At 39.5% G+C, this 21,421-nt stretch overlaps 1 protein-coding gene across 5 annotated transcripts in view; it reads left to right on the top strand.

Moving 5' to 3' along the window:
- LOC111875462 (midasin) overlaps window positions 1–17,993 on the top strand; it is a 29,913-nt gene extending 11,920 nt beyond the window's left edge. The window contains exons 1-4 of one of the 5 annotated variants that reach the window (XM_023871728.2): window positions 319–932; window positions 4,584–5,128; window positions 11,132–11,268; window positions 17,013–17,993. In XM_023871728.2, coding sequence (XP_023727496.1) covers window positions 796–932; window positions 4,584–5,128; window positions 11,132–11,268; window positions 17,013–17,798 — 1,605 coding nt within the window. In that variant the 5' untranslated portion in view covers window positions 319–795 and the 3' untranslated portion in view covers window positions 17,799–17,993. Of the gene's footprint in view, window positions 1–318; window positions 933–1,866; window positions 2,069–4,583; window positions 5,129–11,131; window positions 11,269–17,012 lie in introns of those variants that run through there. The other 4 variants (XM_023871730.2, XM_023871732.2, XM_023871731.2 and 1 more) reach the window with 4 other exon arrangements.
- Window positions 17,994–21,421: the final 3,428 nt, after the last annotated feature.

Here is a 21,421-nt window from a genome sequence, read left to right as displayed (position 1 = left end):
TAGTAATGTTATAAAGAAACTTCCTGTCTCGACCCTTTACAGCATGTATCGACGAGTGCATAGAACTGCGCGTAAAGTGTTAGATTAATATGACATTCAGTGAAATAACTCGGTTAATAAAGACATATGCACTGGTCAAGTAGAGCAAGCTGCCCCAAACGTCATCCTGTATACAGTTATAATTCAAGTCTCCACCAACGTCACACACGAAACATCGTATCGCGTTTCTCCTTCATTGTTCCCGTTTACACTTACTCCTTCTACAAGTGTCATAAATGCGCATATGTATGCAAGTGATCATTTCGCGACGTGATCAACTTCCATTAAGGCTGCCTCTCAACAGCAGAATATTACAACCCACACCCATACGCCTACATTTTTGTACCAGTTCCAGCAAAGTGACAAATGAAATTGAAACCGCTTGAATATCTTTTAAGAGACTAATTTCTAGATAAATGGCCATCAACGTTTCCATCTCTTATCATGTTATATAATGCTGTAGTTTTCCTAAATAAAGTAGCTGTTAACGGCGGTAAACATCTCCACTCTACTAATTGCAGGAGCCGTTCAGTCCACGCTTGACAGAGAGGCACCTGGCGGACTTATCGAGAAGAACATGAAGCAGTAGTCGTTTCAGTTTTGACGTGAGCGGACGGTCCCGTAGGAAGTACATGGCGCGACACCAATGCATGCTAACGAGATACAACTGAACGCTGTTTCTCTTGAAGTGAAGTGCAGTGAATTGTGTACGTGTACAATATAATAAATGTCTCGTGATATTTTTGTGGAAACAACATGACACGTAGAAGAAATACTATAAATATTTATGACTATCCTGAGCATTTAAATCCATTCCGTGAAGATGCTGACGACAATAATGAAAAATTCAACACAACAGTACGACGATGTTCACCATTTAGGGTCAACGCTTGGTAATTATTTTTAATTATACTAAAAACAGAGCAGATAACGTCGGAGTCTATTTATTACGTTAGGAATTACGTCACTGAAATCCAAGTAGTAGATCTAGGCTAAAACAAATATTTACCCTCATATGCAGCTCATTTCATATGACATGTTGTGTGTTACAGAGTATTTAAATGCCCTACTAGATATTTTTCTAGCATGCTATGTTTTTTCAGCAGTGTTGTCATATTTTCTTGAAGGCACGCCCACTGTTTCTGTTATTCCGTATACGTGCCATTTTATTGATAAGCGCTATTTGTGATGACATGTAGTTTCAGATTTAATCAAAATATGAAACGGACCGTTAACAAATAAAAGAGTAAGGCCACATACATTGCTGTGGTTTATTTATTTTTTGCTTTTGTTTCGATGTTTGGGGGTATTATTAATCTGTACAGATATACGTGTTTCTGTTTCTGTTCTATTTATCGATAATTTCAATAGCTCAGATTATAAAGAGAAGAATGACAGTGTAATCAGTGAATAATGAACTGAAAAGAATGACGAACAAAACTGTGGCAGTTTGATTTGAGGTACTGCTCCAGAATTTTCCTGCCAGAACTGAAGAAATGAAAGAAAATCGGCGATCAGGATAGCTGATCTCCAGGCCAAATTTTGAACTCGAGACATCCAGAACACAGAGCAGAAATGCAAATCACTCGACCGCCACTTTCGATTACAAGGACATTACTGATTTAATCAGCGACAGGAATAATCAATAAGAAAATTACAATATCGATACCCCAATGACTATAGACCACCTTTAATATGTTTTATGTGCACATTGTGTGAATATTCTGGCTATTATTCCATTGTTTGCACTTGAGCTTCTTTCATATTATGTAACATCCGTATTGACAGTGGGTGTAGGTAGGAGGAATTGCAGATTCATTCGTAGTTGGGAAGGCAAATGTGGACGCTTATATTAGGAGCACAAATTTTATTGCAATGTGTAAGAAAAATGGACACCTCGCAAAATATCTGACCTTATCGTTTGCACTCTTTTATCTGACGCATGAGCATAATTAAACATTGTGTTCTGTAAGGGAAAACCACTTTCCTTTTTCTGACTTGTAGGATAACTTCCGCTTTGCTCTTTGTGGTATGTATAAACTTCCACAACAAATTAGTTCAAGCATTATTATTATTATTATTATTACAGATATTAAATTTCTAATTATAAGTCATAGAATTGCGCCATAGCTCAAGCGGTTAGTCGCTGGATTCCCACCGCGACTTCCGGGGTTCGATCCCCGGTCTGGTCAAGTGGGATTTGTGGTGGAAAAAGTGGCGCTGGGGCAGGTTTTCTCCCAGTGCTTCGGTTTCCCCTGCCAATCTTCATTCCACCAATTGCTCCACAATCACCCTCACCTATCATCTGGGGCTGGTACAATAGACCAGAAGTGGCCGCAGTACAAGGGATTTAGTCCCACCCCACTAGCAATAAAAAAGGCATAGAATTTAAATTGTTAAAATTTTCAATAAAAGTATTAAGTTTTTCGTTGTTTTGTTCACTCTAGTGGAGTAATGCAACATAATAATCTCCATCGTGTGAAATATAAAGAGACAGTCTTAATTTATGATCTGACAAGACAACTATACCTAACACCCACATAAATCGAGTGAATTATGGTGTTTAATTTCCAATGGAATACTTGAATAAATTATCTAAATGAATTTCCATCACAAATTTTAATAAAAAAAAATAAATTTCAATTTTTATTTCAAATAGTGCTTTACTCAATCAGAGGAAAATACAGTGAAAAGTCTTACATCTGAAGAAGGAAATATATGACCGAAACCTGTTGTATTAAGAACGTGAACAAAAGAACTGAAATATACCAGTGTACAAATAGCCATGCAGCCGTTTATTATTTAAGAAAGTTAGGGTCCACTCAGCCTCGTGATGATAATTGAGGAGCTATTTCAAGGAAATAGCGGCTCCGGTGTAGAAATCCGAAATTAACGGTCGTGGGGATTCGTTGCGCTGACCACGCGACACCCTCTATCCGCAAAAGTTGGTACTAAACTTCGCCGAAAAGCGGAGGTCGCTCGGTCGGTATAGTTGGCTTGAGGACTAAAATCACGGAGTTTGTTTTGTTTTTGTGTCAATAAACTAAAATAAAGAAGTACTAGATCCATGCAACTTGATGCTTAAATATAATATTATAGGCCAATTGGCCTCGAACTGTGAAAATAATAATAGTAAACACTATCGAATGAAATTTAGTTAAGATCAACTAGGATTTATTAATTCCATTTTTGCAGTAGATGTATAGCATAGGAGTCAGACGTAAGATTACAGGGAGGTTGTGGCCCGGCCTACTTATAACGCAAAATGACACTCCGAAATTTCCTCATGAGCTCAGATTTTGGATACGTCCAGCTTCTCTGATACAAGACGGACTGCACACAGGAAACATGCAAAGGCCTGTCATTTCATTCGTTTAAAAAGGCAAGCAAGTTCTTATTGCACGAGAATATTAAAGGCTGAGGCACAGGAGGCTTAAATGTGTTTGTGTATGACGCCGTTTCCTTGTATCGTCGCTGCTAGACTGTGTGCAGGAAAGTGGAGTGGCCTTATAATGACTGCGCAAGATAGCGATAAGTCGCTCGTCACCTGATTAGATTAGAGCAATGATATCATGCACAGGCCTTAATAATATCCTGAACTTTGCGCTAAGCTTTGCCAGGATGGTGGACACTCCTTTAAATAATTGCTAAGCAAGTATCTTAAACAAAGAAATGTCCGAAATATTAATATAAATATTGATACTACTGTTACTAATTATAATGTTGATGGTGATGGTCATGATGATTATAATAATTCAATTCGTGTTTATTTACGTGCAAACTTAACAGCACAGAGGCCAATTACAAAGCTAGCACGAATAGAGAAATACACAAAAATAGTTAAAATACAAAAATTATAGTCTATATTAATTACACAGCGTGAATAAAGATACAGAAGCAAACATATATAGACAAAGCCACAATGTGAGAATTTGAGTTTCAAATAGAGCAGCATACAATAATAATAATAATAATAACGAAATTAATAAAAGTAATGATAATAATAATAATAGTTTAATTAGTTCAGTATAAGATATATTTCATCAACTGAGTTGATAGAAATACAGAAATAATTATAATAATAATAATGAGGAGAAGTTAACTATCACAATAAAACGAAAGATGGAAATTCAAAAGATCAGACATACACACACGTACGTTGTGCTGAATTGAATTATAAAAACTTTTTGAAAATATTGTTTTTGATTTAAACCGAAGGTGTGGTGTTAATTGGTCCCAGGTCTAAGATTTCTGTTTTAGTACATTCCGACCTAATCATACCAGTGTTGGAGTATCAGGTCATATTGATCGTAACCATGTGTGTCTAACCTCATCAAGCCTCCTATATGACTGAAGATTTCTTGTCTTCTGGGATGCGGTGTTGTTAGTCTGGTAGAGTATATGGCGCATCATCCCGGAAGACAGAAATCATACCAAAATTCTCTCATGATTCTCTTCTTTGTATGACCAGTAACAGGAAATAGAAATCGATATATAGAGAAGTAAATTTAGAAATAAAACAGTTATTTCTTTTCTTTTCACAGGAATGTATTTTCATCAAACAAAGGTAAATCAATGGCTTCCGAGGATATTGACCGAGTAAGCTCAAGTGCATCTAGTCGCTTCATGACATGGACACCCAAGTTACTTAGAAAAGCAAGTTTCCGCCAGTCTTCACGAAGCAAAGCAGCTGAGTTTCTAGGTCCACGGGGGACTCTGTCGCCTATTATGTCACGACTGTCATTTCGAAACACTGCTTCACAGCGTATGGTTCCACCTGCTAGCTCACGATCCTCTCTTCCACCTAGCGCTTCACCAGCATCACTGCATTCTAGCAAATCAAGAGTCACGCTTCCACCTAGCCATTCACCTAATGCATTTTCATCCAGCAAGCTCACCTCACCGCCTGGCAGACCAGCAGCTCCTAATGTACGCACTTCGCTTTCACCTAGCAGGTCTTTATTAGCACCAGCAGTGGCACCTAGTACAGGAAATGCACCTAACAACGTAAATACCGGAAGCAACCAAACAGCACCTGTTCTTGCGGTTGGTGTAAATTTGTGTCCAGCATCGCCTTCAGAGAAAATAGGTACGAACTGTGTACAAATTCTATACGCTTAAATATGCTTTATATATCAAAGCAATATTCTTATATTTTTCTATGCTGTCCATATGCATGGACCAACCAGCCCATTTATATTATTTATCCACCCAATGTCAGAGGTGTAGTATGATTTTTATTTATATATAAGAATGTTACTATCACCTCAAGTAGGCTCTCTTATGTAATAAACTCTCTTAGACTAGCTGTACAACTGAAGTAGGATTTCTTTTCCATCTTGAACCTTCTGCGAAGCTGATACGAAATGTAATAGTAACAACCTTTACTAAGCCAGTACATTTCTATGAGAAATTAAATTCTCACAATGGTTACCTCCTGGGATGTGACGCCATGTATTCTTGTGGATCCTTACTAACATTTCGGAAGAACGTGCTCTAGCATCTTAACTCTTCTACTTCTACTTCTACTTCTACTCCGAAACGTCGAAAACGATCTATCAGACTGCACTGCTTCACATCCCAGAAAGCATTAATCTTCAATATCATTTTGCATTTGTATATAGAATTATTATTATTATTTTGTCTCCTTATATGGAAACAAAATCTATAAGAACATATTTCTTATAAATAATTACGAAAGAGATCTTAGAACTTATACGTGTATTATTTGAGGCGAACTCTGAAATTTAGAATCTAGAACCACGATAAACTTTAATAAGAAAGAGTGCAATGAGGCGATGCCTCCTCGTGCGTAGAGTGTGCAATTTTATTTCCTTCAAAGCAAGAGAATAGCAGTAACGGACTTCAGGAGAGAAACAATTAAAACAGAGGGCCGCAAACCTCTGCTGTATGCGTTCCAGCTCTTTGCATCAGTTGACGTAATTGAATTCCAGACAACGGATGCGTATTCAAGTTTATATCTAACTAATGTAATATATAATCAGTGCATATATTCAAGAGATGAGAATGTGAAGGTAACGCTACGAACTGGACCCAACTTCTTAATAGAATGAGAAAAATATGGTTTCCATGGTTATGAAAATGAAGTTTAGCATCAATACATATTTTCAAGTCCTTAATAGAGTCGGTCCGGGTTATGGAGGCTTGGATAGATTAGTATGTTGGTTTTCCTGGAGTTTTACTGATATTGAGTTTCATAGAATTAGCAGAGCGCCAACATTTTACAGGGTTAATGTCAGACTGTAGTAGATTGAAGTGCACAAGAGATTTCATGTCTCGGTAGATTTCGATATCGTCAGCAAAAAGTAGATACTGAGAGTGGGCAACTGCTTCACATAAGTCGTTAATAAACAAAATGAAGAACAGATGATAATAATATAAACAATAAAAATAAACACATGTCCTCCGCAACCCCACATTGTAATTGTGCACTGAATCGAACAATAGTGAATTAGGCCTACAGTCCTCCCTGCTTAGTAGCGAACGGAAATTACTTGAAAACATCGAAAGCTGCTGATAGGTTAGCCATCACTTCCCATCAGAGTCCATGTAGTTATCTGTGACAAAAGGATCCAGCGTGTCGTTTTCCACTGTGTCATCATTTCCTCTTGTGATATTATGTCCTTATGTTCACAATGGTTTGATGTCATGCATGTGCCCGAGATATGTGTGATAATCATAATCATATGATTTCGTTAGTTCAGGTATGTCCGAAGGTCAGAGTCAGCCACAAAGCCGTGTGGTCTGGTTTTCACGTGGGAAATACAAAGAAAAATGTATATGTTTACACGTATTTCAAGGATATGTCGATCAGAGTGGCCGCACGGTCTAAGGCATGATATGTCTTCGCTCGCTCGAACACTGGGATCGTGGGTTCGAATCCCACTCAAAGCATGGATGTTTGTTTTCGTTTATTCTGTGTTTGTGTGTAGGTAGCGGCATTGCGACGGGCTGATGACTCGTCCAAGGAGTCCTGCCGACTGTCTAAGATTAAGAAACTGAAGTGAAACGAAGTGTTTCACGAATGCCCTGTGCTCCAAGTGGGAGCAACAGGAATAAAGATAGATTCCAAGGATATAAGAGTCAAACTGTAATGAGAGCACAGGTTGATAAGTCTTACGCTAAGCAGTAAATGAATGGTGCTTTCCATCGTCACCAACAGGACAGTAGGCCAGTTACTTCTAAGGGAATCAGAATGGAGTTGGTACCTTTGTCATTCTTCATGACGGAGCCAGTCGGATAATAGCATAATCGCAGCAATGATCCGTAGAATCTTGAAATATACGTACAACATATCCATGCTCGTTTATCATGTGTCATAAATGTACCTTTCATGGTGGTTTTCTGTTGCACATTCAGAAAATCCAGGTTTGAATCCAATTGCTTATGGGGTCAAGTCAGGCAATTTTGTAATTCGAAAAAAATAAATTTGACCTGGGAGTGCTATACGCCAAAACACACGAGACTAAAAAGAAAAAGTGAGTTTCGAGGTTCTCACAACCGTGATTATGCACGTTACTCTCGTCTGACTCCTTCCCCGAAGAAGGTGAGAGCACGTACCTGCGAAATGAAAATTAAATGGCGTTATGTCCCAGAAGAGAGTAATCTCCTAAAAGAGATATAGAATTGACGAATTTATATATCAATTACTGAATATTTGCCAAATTTGTAGTCCATAAATTTGTGTATATTAATCCTATGAGACTCTGATGACTACGAGTGTGAACTCTGTAGATTCAACTCTCTTTAGAGCACATCAGTAGTAAACTCCAAGAGTAACTGAATATGAATTGAATATTTCAGCTGCTGCGGGTATGCCAGTCGTGTTAAATATATTCAGCTAACACCAAATGACTTATCGTTATACAAGTATCTGTTACGATGTAGAACTACAGAACTTTCAGATGTTCGGAGAATAAAATAACATAATTTTCTTAAAAATTGGTCCATAAGAAAGTTTCTATAACGCACTGCCTAGCTTAAAACGCATTTTAAAGGAAACGAATTTTAATACAATTTTACAGCTAGAACGTTTATGACACACAGAAACAAACTCTTACTGTTACACCAGCCCAGGTTGCCAGTAAACTGGAATAACTAATATCCCCACGAGATAGAATCTTCATAGTCACCACTGTGAGAAGCTCAAATCCAATATAATAATCCTGCGTTCGAGGCCGTCATCGAGGTACCATGGATATAACAGGGAAGTCATATGCATTAGTTATGACTCTTGAATGTCAAAATTTTATATATTTACGTTAGAAAGTTTCGGTGAAGATGGGGAGTAAATCTGTTTTTAGTGGGGGAATAGGGGCACGCGTTAGCGTAGTTGGTTGAGGCACTATGCTACAAGCCGGTAGGTCGTGGGATCGAATCTCAATGTGGTTGATTTTTTTCAATTTACCTACTCCTTCCAGCCGCCCTATGGCCTTGGGGTCGGCTCAGCCTCTAACAGAAATAAGTACCAGGAATCTTCCTGGGAGTAAAGGGCTACGGGCGCGTAAGGCTGACAACCTCACCGCCATCTGTGAGCCGATTGTCTAGAAAATGTGGGAGCCTCAACATGTCACAACCCTATGGGCCTCCACGGCCTGTTACAAGGATATCTTTACCTTTTTACCCTTTTTATAGCCCTATTGATTTGTTACTAAGTAGGCCCGACCTCAAATAGCCACTAACTTTGTTTTCTTGAAATGATCTGCATTCAGTAAACTCCTTGTAATAAGATATTTATTCCGATTTTCATGAAAATGTATCGTGGTGTGAAAGCTACTGATCTGACGATAACAAAAACTATTTACATTCAACACACGATAAATAATGCTAATTTTAACTTGATTAGTTTTAGTGTGTTTCTTCTCGAAATTTAATTCTCAAATCTATGGATATGATTACTTAAATTTTCATTAGATGTTACTATTTATGAAAGTAGTTCGTCTATTGTGACAGCATTATTTAATTTATCCTTACTTTTTAAATAAGATAATGTTGGCATTACCAGAGAGAGAGATCCAATTTCTTTATGCAATGCATTTGTTTCGTCATCACANCTAAATTTCTTCCTTACCCATTTCAAAAATGAAGTTGTTCCTAATGAAATTAACAACTGTCTTAACTATTGACAGTTTTAGGTAAGAAATTTAGGGGGCATTAATACGTAACCTGTAAATTGACGCAATTCTTTAGGAAAATCGTGGTATAGGGATATTTTCAATGCAGCATCACAGATCTGATATTTCATTAAATAAAAAATCTATTGCTTTAAAAGGATTTAATTTAAAATATTTTACTTAATGAGAGTAAGCATAGATTTCGTATGTTGCGTTACATGTTGTTACACAGGTTGTTATTCTAAACTTAGATGTCATACGTAACACCCATAATTGCAAACGAGGATGCATATTATTTAGCAGAAATAAAGTTGTCGGAAAGTCATATGGTTGAGGATGGTCTCAGTTAGATAATCAAATAAAATTAAACGTTTAAACAATTTAGAACTGCAGCGACACTTCTATTTAGTTCTATCATGATTGTTGGCCATCTAAGAACATGAAGCCTGAAGTATACAAAATTATAATTTTGCCTGTGGTTCTGTATATGTGTGAAAATTGGTCTCTCGGATTAAGAAAAAAACTGAGGACGCTTGAAAATGTGCTGCTGAGAAGTATATATGGAGCTAAGAATAATGAAATAATGGGAGGTTAAGAAAAATTGCATAACGAAGAACTTCATAAATTTTACTGCTCGGAAAAATATTATTTGATTTAAAAACCAAGGAGGATGAAATGAGCAGAACATGTAGCAAGTATGAAAAGGAAAATAAATGCATAGAAAGTTTTGGTGGGAAAACGAGAAAGAAATAACAACTAGGAAGACCTAGATATGTATGGGACGATAATATTGAAATGGATCTCACAGAAACAGAATGTGGAGGTTTTTTGTGGACAAGGGAATGAACGTCTGGGCTCCATAAAATCTGGGAAATTTCTTGAGTGGCAGAGCAACGGTTTGCTTCTCAAGAAAAACTCAGCTCCATGCCTAAAAGTATAGGCTACAATTTACAATTCCATAAATGATCTAGAATTTCCCATACTATATTCTAAAATCGAAAACACGAAAGAATGATTTGCTCTTTCCTTTAGAATACCTGCCCTCTCCGGTTACATCAAATAGATTCATTACCCGCTCCATCATTTTTCTTGGTGTTTCACTTCTTATAATTCATTTTGTGTAAATAGAAAGTTTTAACGTTATTCTACACTTTGTAAACACATTTCTATGATAATGCAAGGCTTCTGAATAACGTTCTCTTACATAACATTCTGCGTGCAGAGCTTCTAATAATTTTTATTTTACGGTTCAATCAACGTGTGGCTTTTAATTATATTCTTATTTCTTCTTCTGTAACAGCTCTACAACACAGGATGGGTCTTGGTTAGCTCAACAGTAGTTAGTTAGTTATTGGAGAGGGTGGGTTTCCCCATGCACTTAGACCAGTATTGGTCCATTGTGCTTCCCTCTATGATATTATACCAGTCTCTATACCCTACCGATATTGGTGCGTACCATCAGTCCCGACCGAGCCAGCGAGTTCGGCCTCTACTGGCTTGGCGGTATCTATAATGCTTCCCTCATCTATCAGAGGCGTTAGAGACTACTGTTGGGCGGCAAATGTCCTTGAATTTGGCTCGGTGACCTCCTTTGGAGATATGAGGTTCTTTTACGTGCCGTAAAGCTACGACACGGGACCCACGGCTTAAAGTCCCTCCCGGAGGACTTGTTCCCTGAATTTTTCCGCCCTTAAAAATTCCACGACTTCCGCCGGGTTTGAACCGGCGTACCACGAGTCATGAAGTGGGAAAGTTATCTCTAGACTACGGAGGCCGCTTAGCTCAACACTATCCTTCCATTGCTCCTTCCTTCGTACACGCGTCTTCCAACTCTGGATCTTCATATTCGTATGTAATGAAATGATTTGCAATGTGTCACGATTCCTCTATTTTTCCCTTGACATTTATACTGATATGAAGATGTTGCTCATGACAGAGGTATTTTGGTTGTATTGCAGTTGGTGAACAGGCTTCTGAAAATGAGACCAAGTACATCCAGCAAGGCGCAAAACCCAAAAAGAAGAGAAGAGCGCCTGCCCCACCAATGACCTCCCCTGGCAAATCCACAAGCGACAATCGTCAATTCAATTCAAACGTAAGTGACTCAAATAAGCCTACTGCTCTCTCCTAATTGAGAGATAAACAACATTCCTCTGTTTATGTGACGTGTTAATAAAGCAACGCAAGTGTAGCATACTAGTCGGAAGAATTAAAGTTGTTCTTTCTTCAGTAAAGGAATGTAGACCTTAACACGCGAGAACGGTCTGCCAGACGGATCGGATTATGTTTCGGCTGGAGAGAACTCAAGACTAACAAAAGATGTTGGCTTATAAATGTTCATAAGTAAATGGATACCAGTTATTTTAAATATTAATGCGCTCTAGATTTCAGCTCTTTATGTTATAAAGGAGAAAATAGTTATTTAGAAATATAGCACAACAATAAAAAATCTTCTTTTAAAGTAAAATAAATTAATTTTAAAATAACTAGCCATACATTTGCTACTGAACTGCAAATTTGTTAAAACTTGGGGAAATTTAGGTGCGCCATTTTAAAATTATTAATATATAGCTTTTGTTTCTTTAGTTCCAAAGCATCGGAAACCCCACGAACATATGTGCCTATTAACAACAATATCATAAGGAAAAATATTCAAATTACATTCGAATGAAGACGTCTATTTGCCAAGTATGTGCAAAATTAAAAACTAATGTCCCCCATAATAAGGCCCATGTGGGATTTTAAAGGCAATTCGCTGCTAGGCGACACTCCTCTCTTCTAGAATGCGTAATTTAAACAACCGATAGGAATCCTTCGATGTGAACTAATCCATCACAAGGCCTCTGCATTTACAGGGCAATACTAACAAACGCGGACTGGCCTCGCCATAGCTCAAGCGGTTAGTTGCTGGCTTCCCACCGCGGTGGCCCGGGTTCGATCCCGGGTCTGGTCAAGTGGAATTTGTGGTGGACAAAGTGGCGCTGGGGAAGGTTTTCTCCTAGTACTTCGGTTTCCCCTGCCAATCTTCATTCCACCAATTGCTCCACAATCTCCCTCATTTATTATTATTATTATTATTATTATTATTGGAGGGGGTGGGTTTCCCCATGCACCGCGACCAGTTTGATCTATTGTACGTCCCCCTTGATATTCTACCAGTCTCTATACCCTACCGGTTCTGGTGCGTGCCATCAGCTCCGACTCAGCCAGCGAGTTCGGCCTCTACTGGCTCAGCGGTACCTGTGATGCTTCCCCCATCTACCAGAGGCGTTAGAAACTACTGTTGGGCGGGAAATGTCCTACAATTTGGCTCAGAGGTCTCTTTGAGACATGAGGTTCTTTTACGTGCCGTAAAGCTACGACACGGGACCCATGGCTTAAAGTCCCTCCCGGAGGACTTGTTCCCTGAATTTTTCCGCCCTTAAAAATTCCACGACCTCCGCCGGGTTTGAACGTTACCCCTAGACTACGAAGGCCGCTTATCACCCTCACCTATCATCTGGGGCTGGTACAATAGGCCAGAGGTGGCCGCAGTACAAGGCACTCAGTCCCACCCCACTAGCATTAATAAAAAAAAAACGCGGACACACAACCATTCCTCTAGCGGGATTCGATCCCACGAACCCAGTGATTGATCTAAGAATGCACTCGCCTTCGAGAGCATGGCCGAAGGAGATATTCCGCTTGAAACTAAGAAAGTTGGGCTACTGCGAGGTGATGCAGAGGTGTCTTCAGGGGCAAGGCGACCATATGAAATGTCGTGACTGGGAAATCGATAGGGTGTGGCAGATTGTGGTGGAGTCGTTAATTAATCTGCGTAGAGCGAGATCCCCTAATAATAAATTTTCGTGAGTCCAACGGAAAGACCCACTGCGCAGCTGACGATCACAATCTATTCAGCGATATCGTTTATACAGGAAGCGGATTTGGCCATTATCAAATTTCTATTAGTGATACAGAAAAGAACACTAGAATATTTTGTGAAGTTATTCGCTGTAATTCCGAACATGAGCTGGATAACTCATGAGGCAAAATCACTTGATTAAAATCGTGGCCATTCTTCTAATTGGACATCCATCTGATAAAACAAAACAGCTCTGTCTTATTGTGCTAATTATCATTCTACTAATGCTTCGCTTTCATATTAGTTAGGCCTATTATCTTGCCAGATGTGTGTGTGACACACCCGACCAGCTATCACTTATCAGAGCCTAGGTCACCAGCTGGTTTTTCACCTCTGATCCGGCAACACTTGGCCAGACTCACAATAAAGACTTTTAATACATTTATATATACACTTATTTTCTTCTTCGAAATGTATTTTCACAGTACTTTTCAGATATAACCGAAGTAATATTACTGTCACAATTGCTAATAAATAAAAAATGATGGCTTGTTGCCTGAATCTGTAAAAGTAATCACGAAGAGTTCCTGGCTACAGATCCAGAGCTCACAGGTTCGATTCCGGCGCCACCAGATTTTCTGAGAAGTAGTGGGTCTGGAACGGCGTCCACTCAACCTCGTGAGGATAATTGAGGAGCTTTATCAAGGAAATAGCGGCTCCGGTCTAGAAAACCGAGATTAATGGCCGTGGGGATCCGTTGCGCTGACGACGCGACACCCTCTATCCGCTAAAGTTTTCACTAACTTCGTCGAAAAACGGCGGTCGCTAGATCGGTATAGTTCGCTTGCGGACTACAGGTCACAGAGTTTGTTTTATTAAGAGTGTACATACTTGGCGCATGCCCTTCTGGCCCCCGGCGTACATGCTCGTAGTTGGCTGTATTTTACGGCACTGTTCTACACCTGAATCTACACGCGGACTGTCACAACAATCTCATGTCGAGATATTCATTGCCCTCTTCTACATCCACGTACAAATCCCTGCCAGAAATTAGCTTTCGTAATCAATGACACGACCGGTCACGGTCTAAGGCATGTACTGTCTTCGCTCGCTTGGAAACCGGAATCGTGGGTTTGAATCCTACTCAGGGCATAGACGTTTAGTTTGTGTGTGTGCATCTTTCTGTGTTTGTATACAGGTAGCGGCCTTGCGTCGATCTGATCACCCGCCCAAGAAGTCCTACCGAATGTGTAAGATCTAGAAAAACCGAAGTGAACGGAGAAGTTCATGGAGGTAGGCCTAGGCCCACTGGGGCTGTAGTGCCAAGGAAAAAAAAATCAATGACACAGGTTTACTCAGCTGGTTAAACAATTTCCTACATGTATCAAATCCTATGATTCATCTCATATTCACAAAATAACTCCATGGTATAAAAAACGTCCTCGGAAATTTGATAGTTATTTATTTAATAGAGATTTCCACCTACTTTACTAGAACACTAGTACTAGTGTTACCCAGTGGACTCTGTCTGGACCCAATTAAACTCAATCCTCAGCTTCACATCTTTCTCAAAGATTCATTTAATATTAATCCCCATCCTATGCTTAATTCACTTGATGTGGTCTCTCCCCTCTAAGCTTTTCCAGACAAAATGTTCTACTCACTTTCCATTTACCCGTGCATGCTATGTGTCCAGCTCATCGCATCCTTAACGTAGGTAGTATCAGATGAAGGATACAAGGAGCCACAGGAAATGTAACACGTGGCTAGCATCAGGCAGTATCAGTTTGGTCCTCGTGTTTAGTAGAATATCTGATAAAAAAATTTAAGGTGTCCCTGTGCTCAACGAATTAAGCACTACTCCATGAAGGGGTATGGGGGAGTTGATGTATAGATCCACATTTTCTTGACCTCGGCACTGGCTGGAGGTGAGTGGTCAGCTTCACGCCCTGGCCGCTTTACACCCGGTGAAAGAGCCCCTGTTACCCATTGGATAGGCAGTTGGGTGGTCCCCAGAGCCGTTCTGGACGATTTAAAGGAGAGAAAATTCTTGACCATACCGGGACTCGAACTCCAACTCCTCAGTCGTCCAGCTCGTAGCCAGTCGCTGTACCGACTAAGCTACCCCGGATAGTCAGAATATATGATATTCGGTTTATTTGTATAGTTTTATGCACAACAAATTTATTTTCATGTAGACAGAGACTTAAGACGGAGATTTAGGTGGTGACGAACTGAATATGAAATCATAGGGGGAATTCCGAGTGTCTGCAGGGCTGGGATGAATTATACGAGGAACCTCTTTCCAAACGAGCTGATTCCACGTGCACTGTAAGGATATTCCGAATACGAAACAGAATTCAAGGCATATGCCCATCATTCTTCGTTGAAGGGAGGGTGGGGGTGAAGGGGTGAAGTAGGCACTAGGAACTGGCGATTTTGGTCATTACAAATCAACAGTTTGAAGCTAAAAAGAAATTGTTTAGCCCATTACTTGTTAACCAACAGCCACTTGAGGATATTCAGTACGCTTTTAAAAACACTACGCGAATTTATCATTTCACATTTCGAATCTTGAATTTCAAGGATAATGTATTACAGAGACAGACATCTTATGCAGTCAAACAGATTCACATATTAATGTCCCATGAAAAATAAGGTAACTTTGACCTACATAATCATCCTCTTCATGTAGCCAGATTGTGTAAACAGAGGGAAGGTAATTTGGGATAATTGATTTTCTAGTAATTATCTGTGTAATTAAGTTTCACTCGTTTCGAGATACGGATTTATAATCGTAACTTCAATGTGTATGAGTGGTATGACCAACAATTACAGCTACAAGGGTCATTAGAAACCGTGCCAAGTTTTTTCGTGCTACGTAAGCACCACACCACAAGGGCGTGTACTGTCCTGAATATGCTGTAGAACACATTTCTAACAACAGAACACGAACAACACATAAAGATTTTATAATATGTTATGCAGTCGAAATTTAGCCCATATACTGTAGTTAGTTAGACGCTGATTTTTCAAGGATGAATATCGGTTTAATCCCAAAGAACTCCGCATCGGATTTATAGTAAGCAATAACCGCGAAGAAAGTTTTTCTCCAAGTGTTTCGACACTGTACTGTCGTCATTTCGCTGAAGCTCCGCGTTCATTGACCCACCTCAGTGCGGTGTGCGTTAGTTCCAACCAGTGAACCTACTTGTATTTTATGAAATTATGACGTACCGGCATTTGGCATTTCGAAAAACGTTTCAGATAAAGTTGTGGTGCTTAATTAGATTATACGTATGTTTACGTTACGTAAAATTATTTTATATGGTGATTATTTTTAAACACGAGAGTGGAAAAGTCTACATCATGTAGTAAATGTATATTTCAAGGCTTTCTTTGCGACTTTGAACACCCCATTAAGCTCGATGTTCTTTTGTTGCATATGTAAATTTATTTTGCAAAAATAATAAACATGAAAGATATGACACTTTACATAAGGACAAAATATTTCTTCTTTTATTACGTTACATATATGCCTGCATTGTCCCGAGGAATTCTTCACATAAAAATTCAGAGTTTAATGAGTAATTTTACGTTACATATCCTTTTTAAAGGGTGAACCGTTTTCAGAAATGAAGTCGAAATTCGGCTTTCCATAACATACGGCGTATATTTTACAGACGAGCACCAAAATTAAATCCACATGTCCACGTGCATTATAGACCACAAATAACAAATTATATTATAATGCGGTTTTATAGTTAAAATAAGTATTTGGGGGGTCAGACTGGCAGACATGACGTTCCCATTATGCTTTACTTTTTTGCAATTCGTATAAATAACGTAAAGGTGTACGCATACAAATAAATATTGGATGCAAAATAAATCTATTAATATATTGGAACAGAGATCAATATTTAAAATTTGGTTGAGAAGTCCGTAAAGGTAGATTAAAATTATTTACACAGTGTTCTTTTCTTTTTTTTTCACAGGAGTCGGATGCGTCGATGACATCATCCGTCACTTCTAGCAGCGCTGAAGAGCCTTCACCATACGATCAATCTGCGGCTGCTACGTCAGACCTCGAAGTGATATGTCAGGAACCAGAACTTGACTCCAAGAATAGAGAATCAGATAGCCCTGACGTTAAGGAACCAGAACAGCTGAAGAGGAAACAGCTTTCTAGCTCCGAGAAGAGTGTACCAGAACATCATTTTGAGAAAGGAGCAGAACACTCTGATAGACCGGAGAACACTGAAAAAGAGCTACAAGAATTGGTACACACCCATGTGAGTGAGCATTCTGAACGTCGCGATAAAATGAATGATGGGAAATGCGCTTTCAGAAAGGATGATGATAATGTAATAGTAGATAATGGGGTCCGTGAGGAGTACCCCAGTTCTAAAAGTGAAAACGGTAACTTAAAGCTGCAAAGTACATTCGGAAACGAATTGCAAGAAAATGGAAGTCAGCCAGAAGATGGAAACCTCAGTTTTCAACAAGGCTGGAAGGTTCATAAAGCGAAAAGTAGTGCAGAAAATGAATCAACGGATGACCGAAATGAATTGGATGATGGTGTCCGAAATACCGAAACCAGCATCAAGATTCCAGAATCATTCGCAGTAAACACTTACAGGCAAAATGGAAAGAACTTTTATTCCAAAAATGTTGATGTACAGAATGAGGGGAAACTACACACTGAACACATAAAACAAACTAAACAACTTACACCAGAACCAAAACCAAGGACGACACTACGCAATATGATAAAGAACTAAAAATTTCCTTAGAAATTGTAAAATATTCAGAAGCAGAAATCGCAGTGCTGAATAGACGTTGATATATAGATCATAATCTAATTTAAATTAAGAAGGAATTACACAATTATTGTTTTACTTGGCTGTATTAAATTATAATATATATTCGCTAAACTCTATAGTCTCTATAATAAAATCTAAAGTGCTGACTCTAAATGAATTATTAGAAAGACATGATTCAACAACAGACTCATCGGGATATTTGTAATTAGTCACAAAATGCAAAGGAAATGTTGTACCTTACAAAATTCAAATATGGTTCTTAGAAATCCAAAATAAGAACGTGGTTATGACAAATTGATGACAGTAATTGAATCTGAGGACGTACGTACAGACAGACGACAAAGCTGTTCAATTTTTAATGGGATCGCTAACTCCATTATCCTTAAGAAACTAATAGTCCCTAGGTGGTCAATAAATTCCCTTTCTTTTAAGGTATCCGAAATTTCATTACCACTTGCACAGGAGCCCGCCACTGGACCCTGTCTTGAACCAGACGAATTCGGTCCACATTCTCATACCCTTAAGATCCACTTTAACCTCATCCTCTCATCTACGCCTAACATTTTCTCCCGAGTTGTTTATTTCTTTCAGGCTTCTTATGTAAACTTTGCATGCATTTCTAGTCTCTTCCATACGTGCTACACGCCCCAAACATATGTCAATCTCCTTGATTTAATCGCTGTAATAATATCTGATGAACGGTAGACATTATGAACCACCTCGAAATGCAGTTTTCACCAGCCTCCTTCCTCGTACGTATAAATATTTTCTTCGTCTTCGTTTTATCAAATGCTCTCAATCTGTGTTCTTCCTTTAGTGCAAAAAGTAATGTTTCATACCAACACAGAACAAAGGTGAAATTATAGTTCTGTGCATGCTAACATTTGCATTGTTAGATAGGAGATGGAAAGACAACATTTTCTTAACGGGATGGCAACAGAGATACACTATTTAATCTGCTGTGGTCCTAAAATAATGTTCAGTCTGGAGAGAACTATTGCGTAACATTCTCATTATGTCTAAGCTTTCATACCGAAAAAAAGGCTTCTCTGCATTAAATTCACTCTCGGTTCCCGATGGTTTGAAGTAAGGGGAGCTGGCCAATTAAGTGCCGCTTTCCATGGCTGTAGAGCTTACCAGCCACATACCAAGACCGATTAACCTCACGACTGATTCCACTGTCATTATATATGATGGTATAGGGGAGTCGATAACTTTACGTTACTTTATAAGAGAGTGGTCAAACCATATTTTAACAGTTTCGCAGGGTGCATTTCTTATCTGATGCAGATCAAAAGGCAACAGAAGCTGCCATTCACAGTAGCTCTTTGACCTTCTCAATTCATGTAGAAACACAAAAATAAAATGAAACTCATTGCACCAGCATCTTTTCAGTCTGCATGGGCAATGTGCCAAGTCAGTGCCATATGGAAGTAGCCTAGCTTTGTTCTTCCCNCTGGCCGCCAAGGGAGTGACCCCACTTTGTTCTTCCCCCCCCCCCCCCCCAATGACGGGACCTTTGTAAAGGAAGTTACCAAAAGTCACGAGTGTCTGACGGATATGGGAAGTCAGTTATGTAAAATATCACCTCGGATTACGAAACATGTCATGGAAATGCCACGCTTTGAAACTAGGGGAAAGGATTGTACGTAAAAAGGTTTTAAATGCATGATTCCCACTTCCTTATCCCCAATGAACTAATTATTGAATAAATTACAAAGCTTAATTCAATTTCTCGTCCGTATGAAATGATACTTAAAATTAAAGAAATTGTTTTTCTTTCCATTTAACTATACATAGTTGTATGACACACAATCGCCTTTAAACTTCTTGCAGCCAAGTTTTCAAATAAATAATATACGATATGGACTATAAGAGGATTTCATAAACTGTTATATCTTTCATTTTCGCACCGTTTACCAGTACTCTCAAACGAATATGTTAACTGTAAGATTTGAGGTTTTCACAGCGGTGTCTATGAAGAAAGCAGTCTTCTGGGATATGGCGCCGTGTAGATGTTGTGTTAACCTACGTTTCGGAGGAACGTATGGCCTCCATCTTCAGGGTAGAAGAAGAAAGAAGTAAATCCGCAAACGAAGAACCAGCGAACTAATGTCTGTTAGTACCTGCTCTCGCTGGTTCTTCGCTTGCGGGTTTTCTTCTTTTTTTCTACCCTGAAGATTGAGGCCATACGTTCCTCCGAAACTTCGGCTAACACAATATCTACACGGCGCCACATCCCAGAAGACTGCTTTCTTCACGAGTATGTTGACTATTCGCTTATTGTGAACGTTTTAAGAGGATTGGATCTCAAAAATAAACACACTGCAGCAATGCAATTTCTAACATTTTCACCTCATGTCGTCCTCCCCTCAGGGCCGGCGTAAAGCCTAAATGGTGCCGGAGGAATTGGTAAGTTTTGCCCCATTCCATTGCAGTTAGTAAAGATGAACTCTCTCAAAACTTCGCCAGAATTAACAACACGAAGTTTCCTAACACTGTGACAAAACCTTCATTGCTGTCATAATTCTTAAAGCTCATTTTATTGATCTTGCTGCATGTCATATTCAGATTTCCGCAAGTTACTGATCAAGGTATGAGCACATGATGAACAGGAAATTTAATTAAAAGGGGAAGAAAGAAAGGAGTACAAAATACCTCTAAAATTATGCCCTCCTGGGAGGTCTCTCTCTTCGCCTGTGCTGTCGCTCTGGCCCGGATTTCCATGTTGCTGAATTTTAAATATGTAAGAAGAAAAAATTGGCGCGAGGTTCTCAAGGATCGTGGTCTTCTGGGATGTGACCCCCACCCCCCGTCCAGTAGAAGTGGCGTGGCTATTTTGTAATGCTAGTGGGGTGGGACTAGGTCCCTTGTACTGCGGCCACTTCTTGCCTATTGTACCAGCCCCAGATGATAGGTGAGGATGATTGTGAAGCAATTGGTGGAATGAAGATTGGCAGGGGAAACCGAAGTACTCGGAGAAAATCCGCCCCAGCGCCACTTTGTCCACCAAAAATGATACTTCACCAGACCCCGGGATCGAACCCGGGCCGCCGCGGTGGGAAGCCAGCGACTAACCGCTTGACCTACGGCGCGGCCTAAGTGGCGTGACTAGTAGCAGTCAGACCTCTCCTCTCGTTGAGTAAGGCCCCCATTTCAAAATCTGTAAACCTTGGAAAGAACAAAAATATTGTAATGGGTTCTGCTGGGGCCCGAAACCAAGAACGACTGTGCTGGCGAGGACCAGGAGCAATTTACTGGACTGGAGTGGCTGGGATATGACACCGTGTAGCCTGATAAATATATATCGGCGTTTTGTGGGAACCTGCTGCTCCTATCTTCAGGATAGAATAATCTAACCTGAGGGCAACCAACTTTCTAAGAAACGCCTAGGCATATCTACCAGATCGAATGGTTTCGCATCCCAGAGGACCGAAATCTTATAAGACGTTAGGTAACGTGTAGGTCAGTGATTTTCAGGCTTCGTGATACCGCAGTCCCTTAAACTAATACATAAATTTACACGACCCCCATCTCTGTCGATCAGTGAAGAGTACACAGTACGCTATTTGTCAAATATC

The sequence above is a fragment of the Cryptotermes secundus genome, unplaced genomic scaffold (genome assembly GCF_002891405.2).
Source record: "Cryptotermes secundus unplaced genomic scaffold, Csec_1.0 scaffold304, whole genome shotgun sequence".
NCBI classification, from domain to species: Eukaryota; Metazoa; Arthropoda; class Insecta; order Blattodea; family Kalotermitidae; genus Cryptotermes; species Cryptotermes secundus.
The sequence above is the reverse complement of the archived record's forward strand: the minus strand, read 5'-3'. Positions and strand labels throughout refer to the sequence as shown.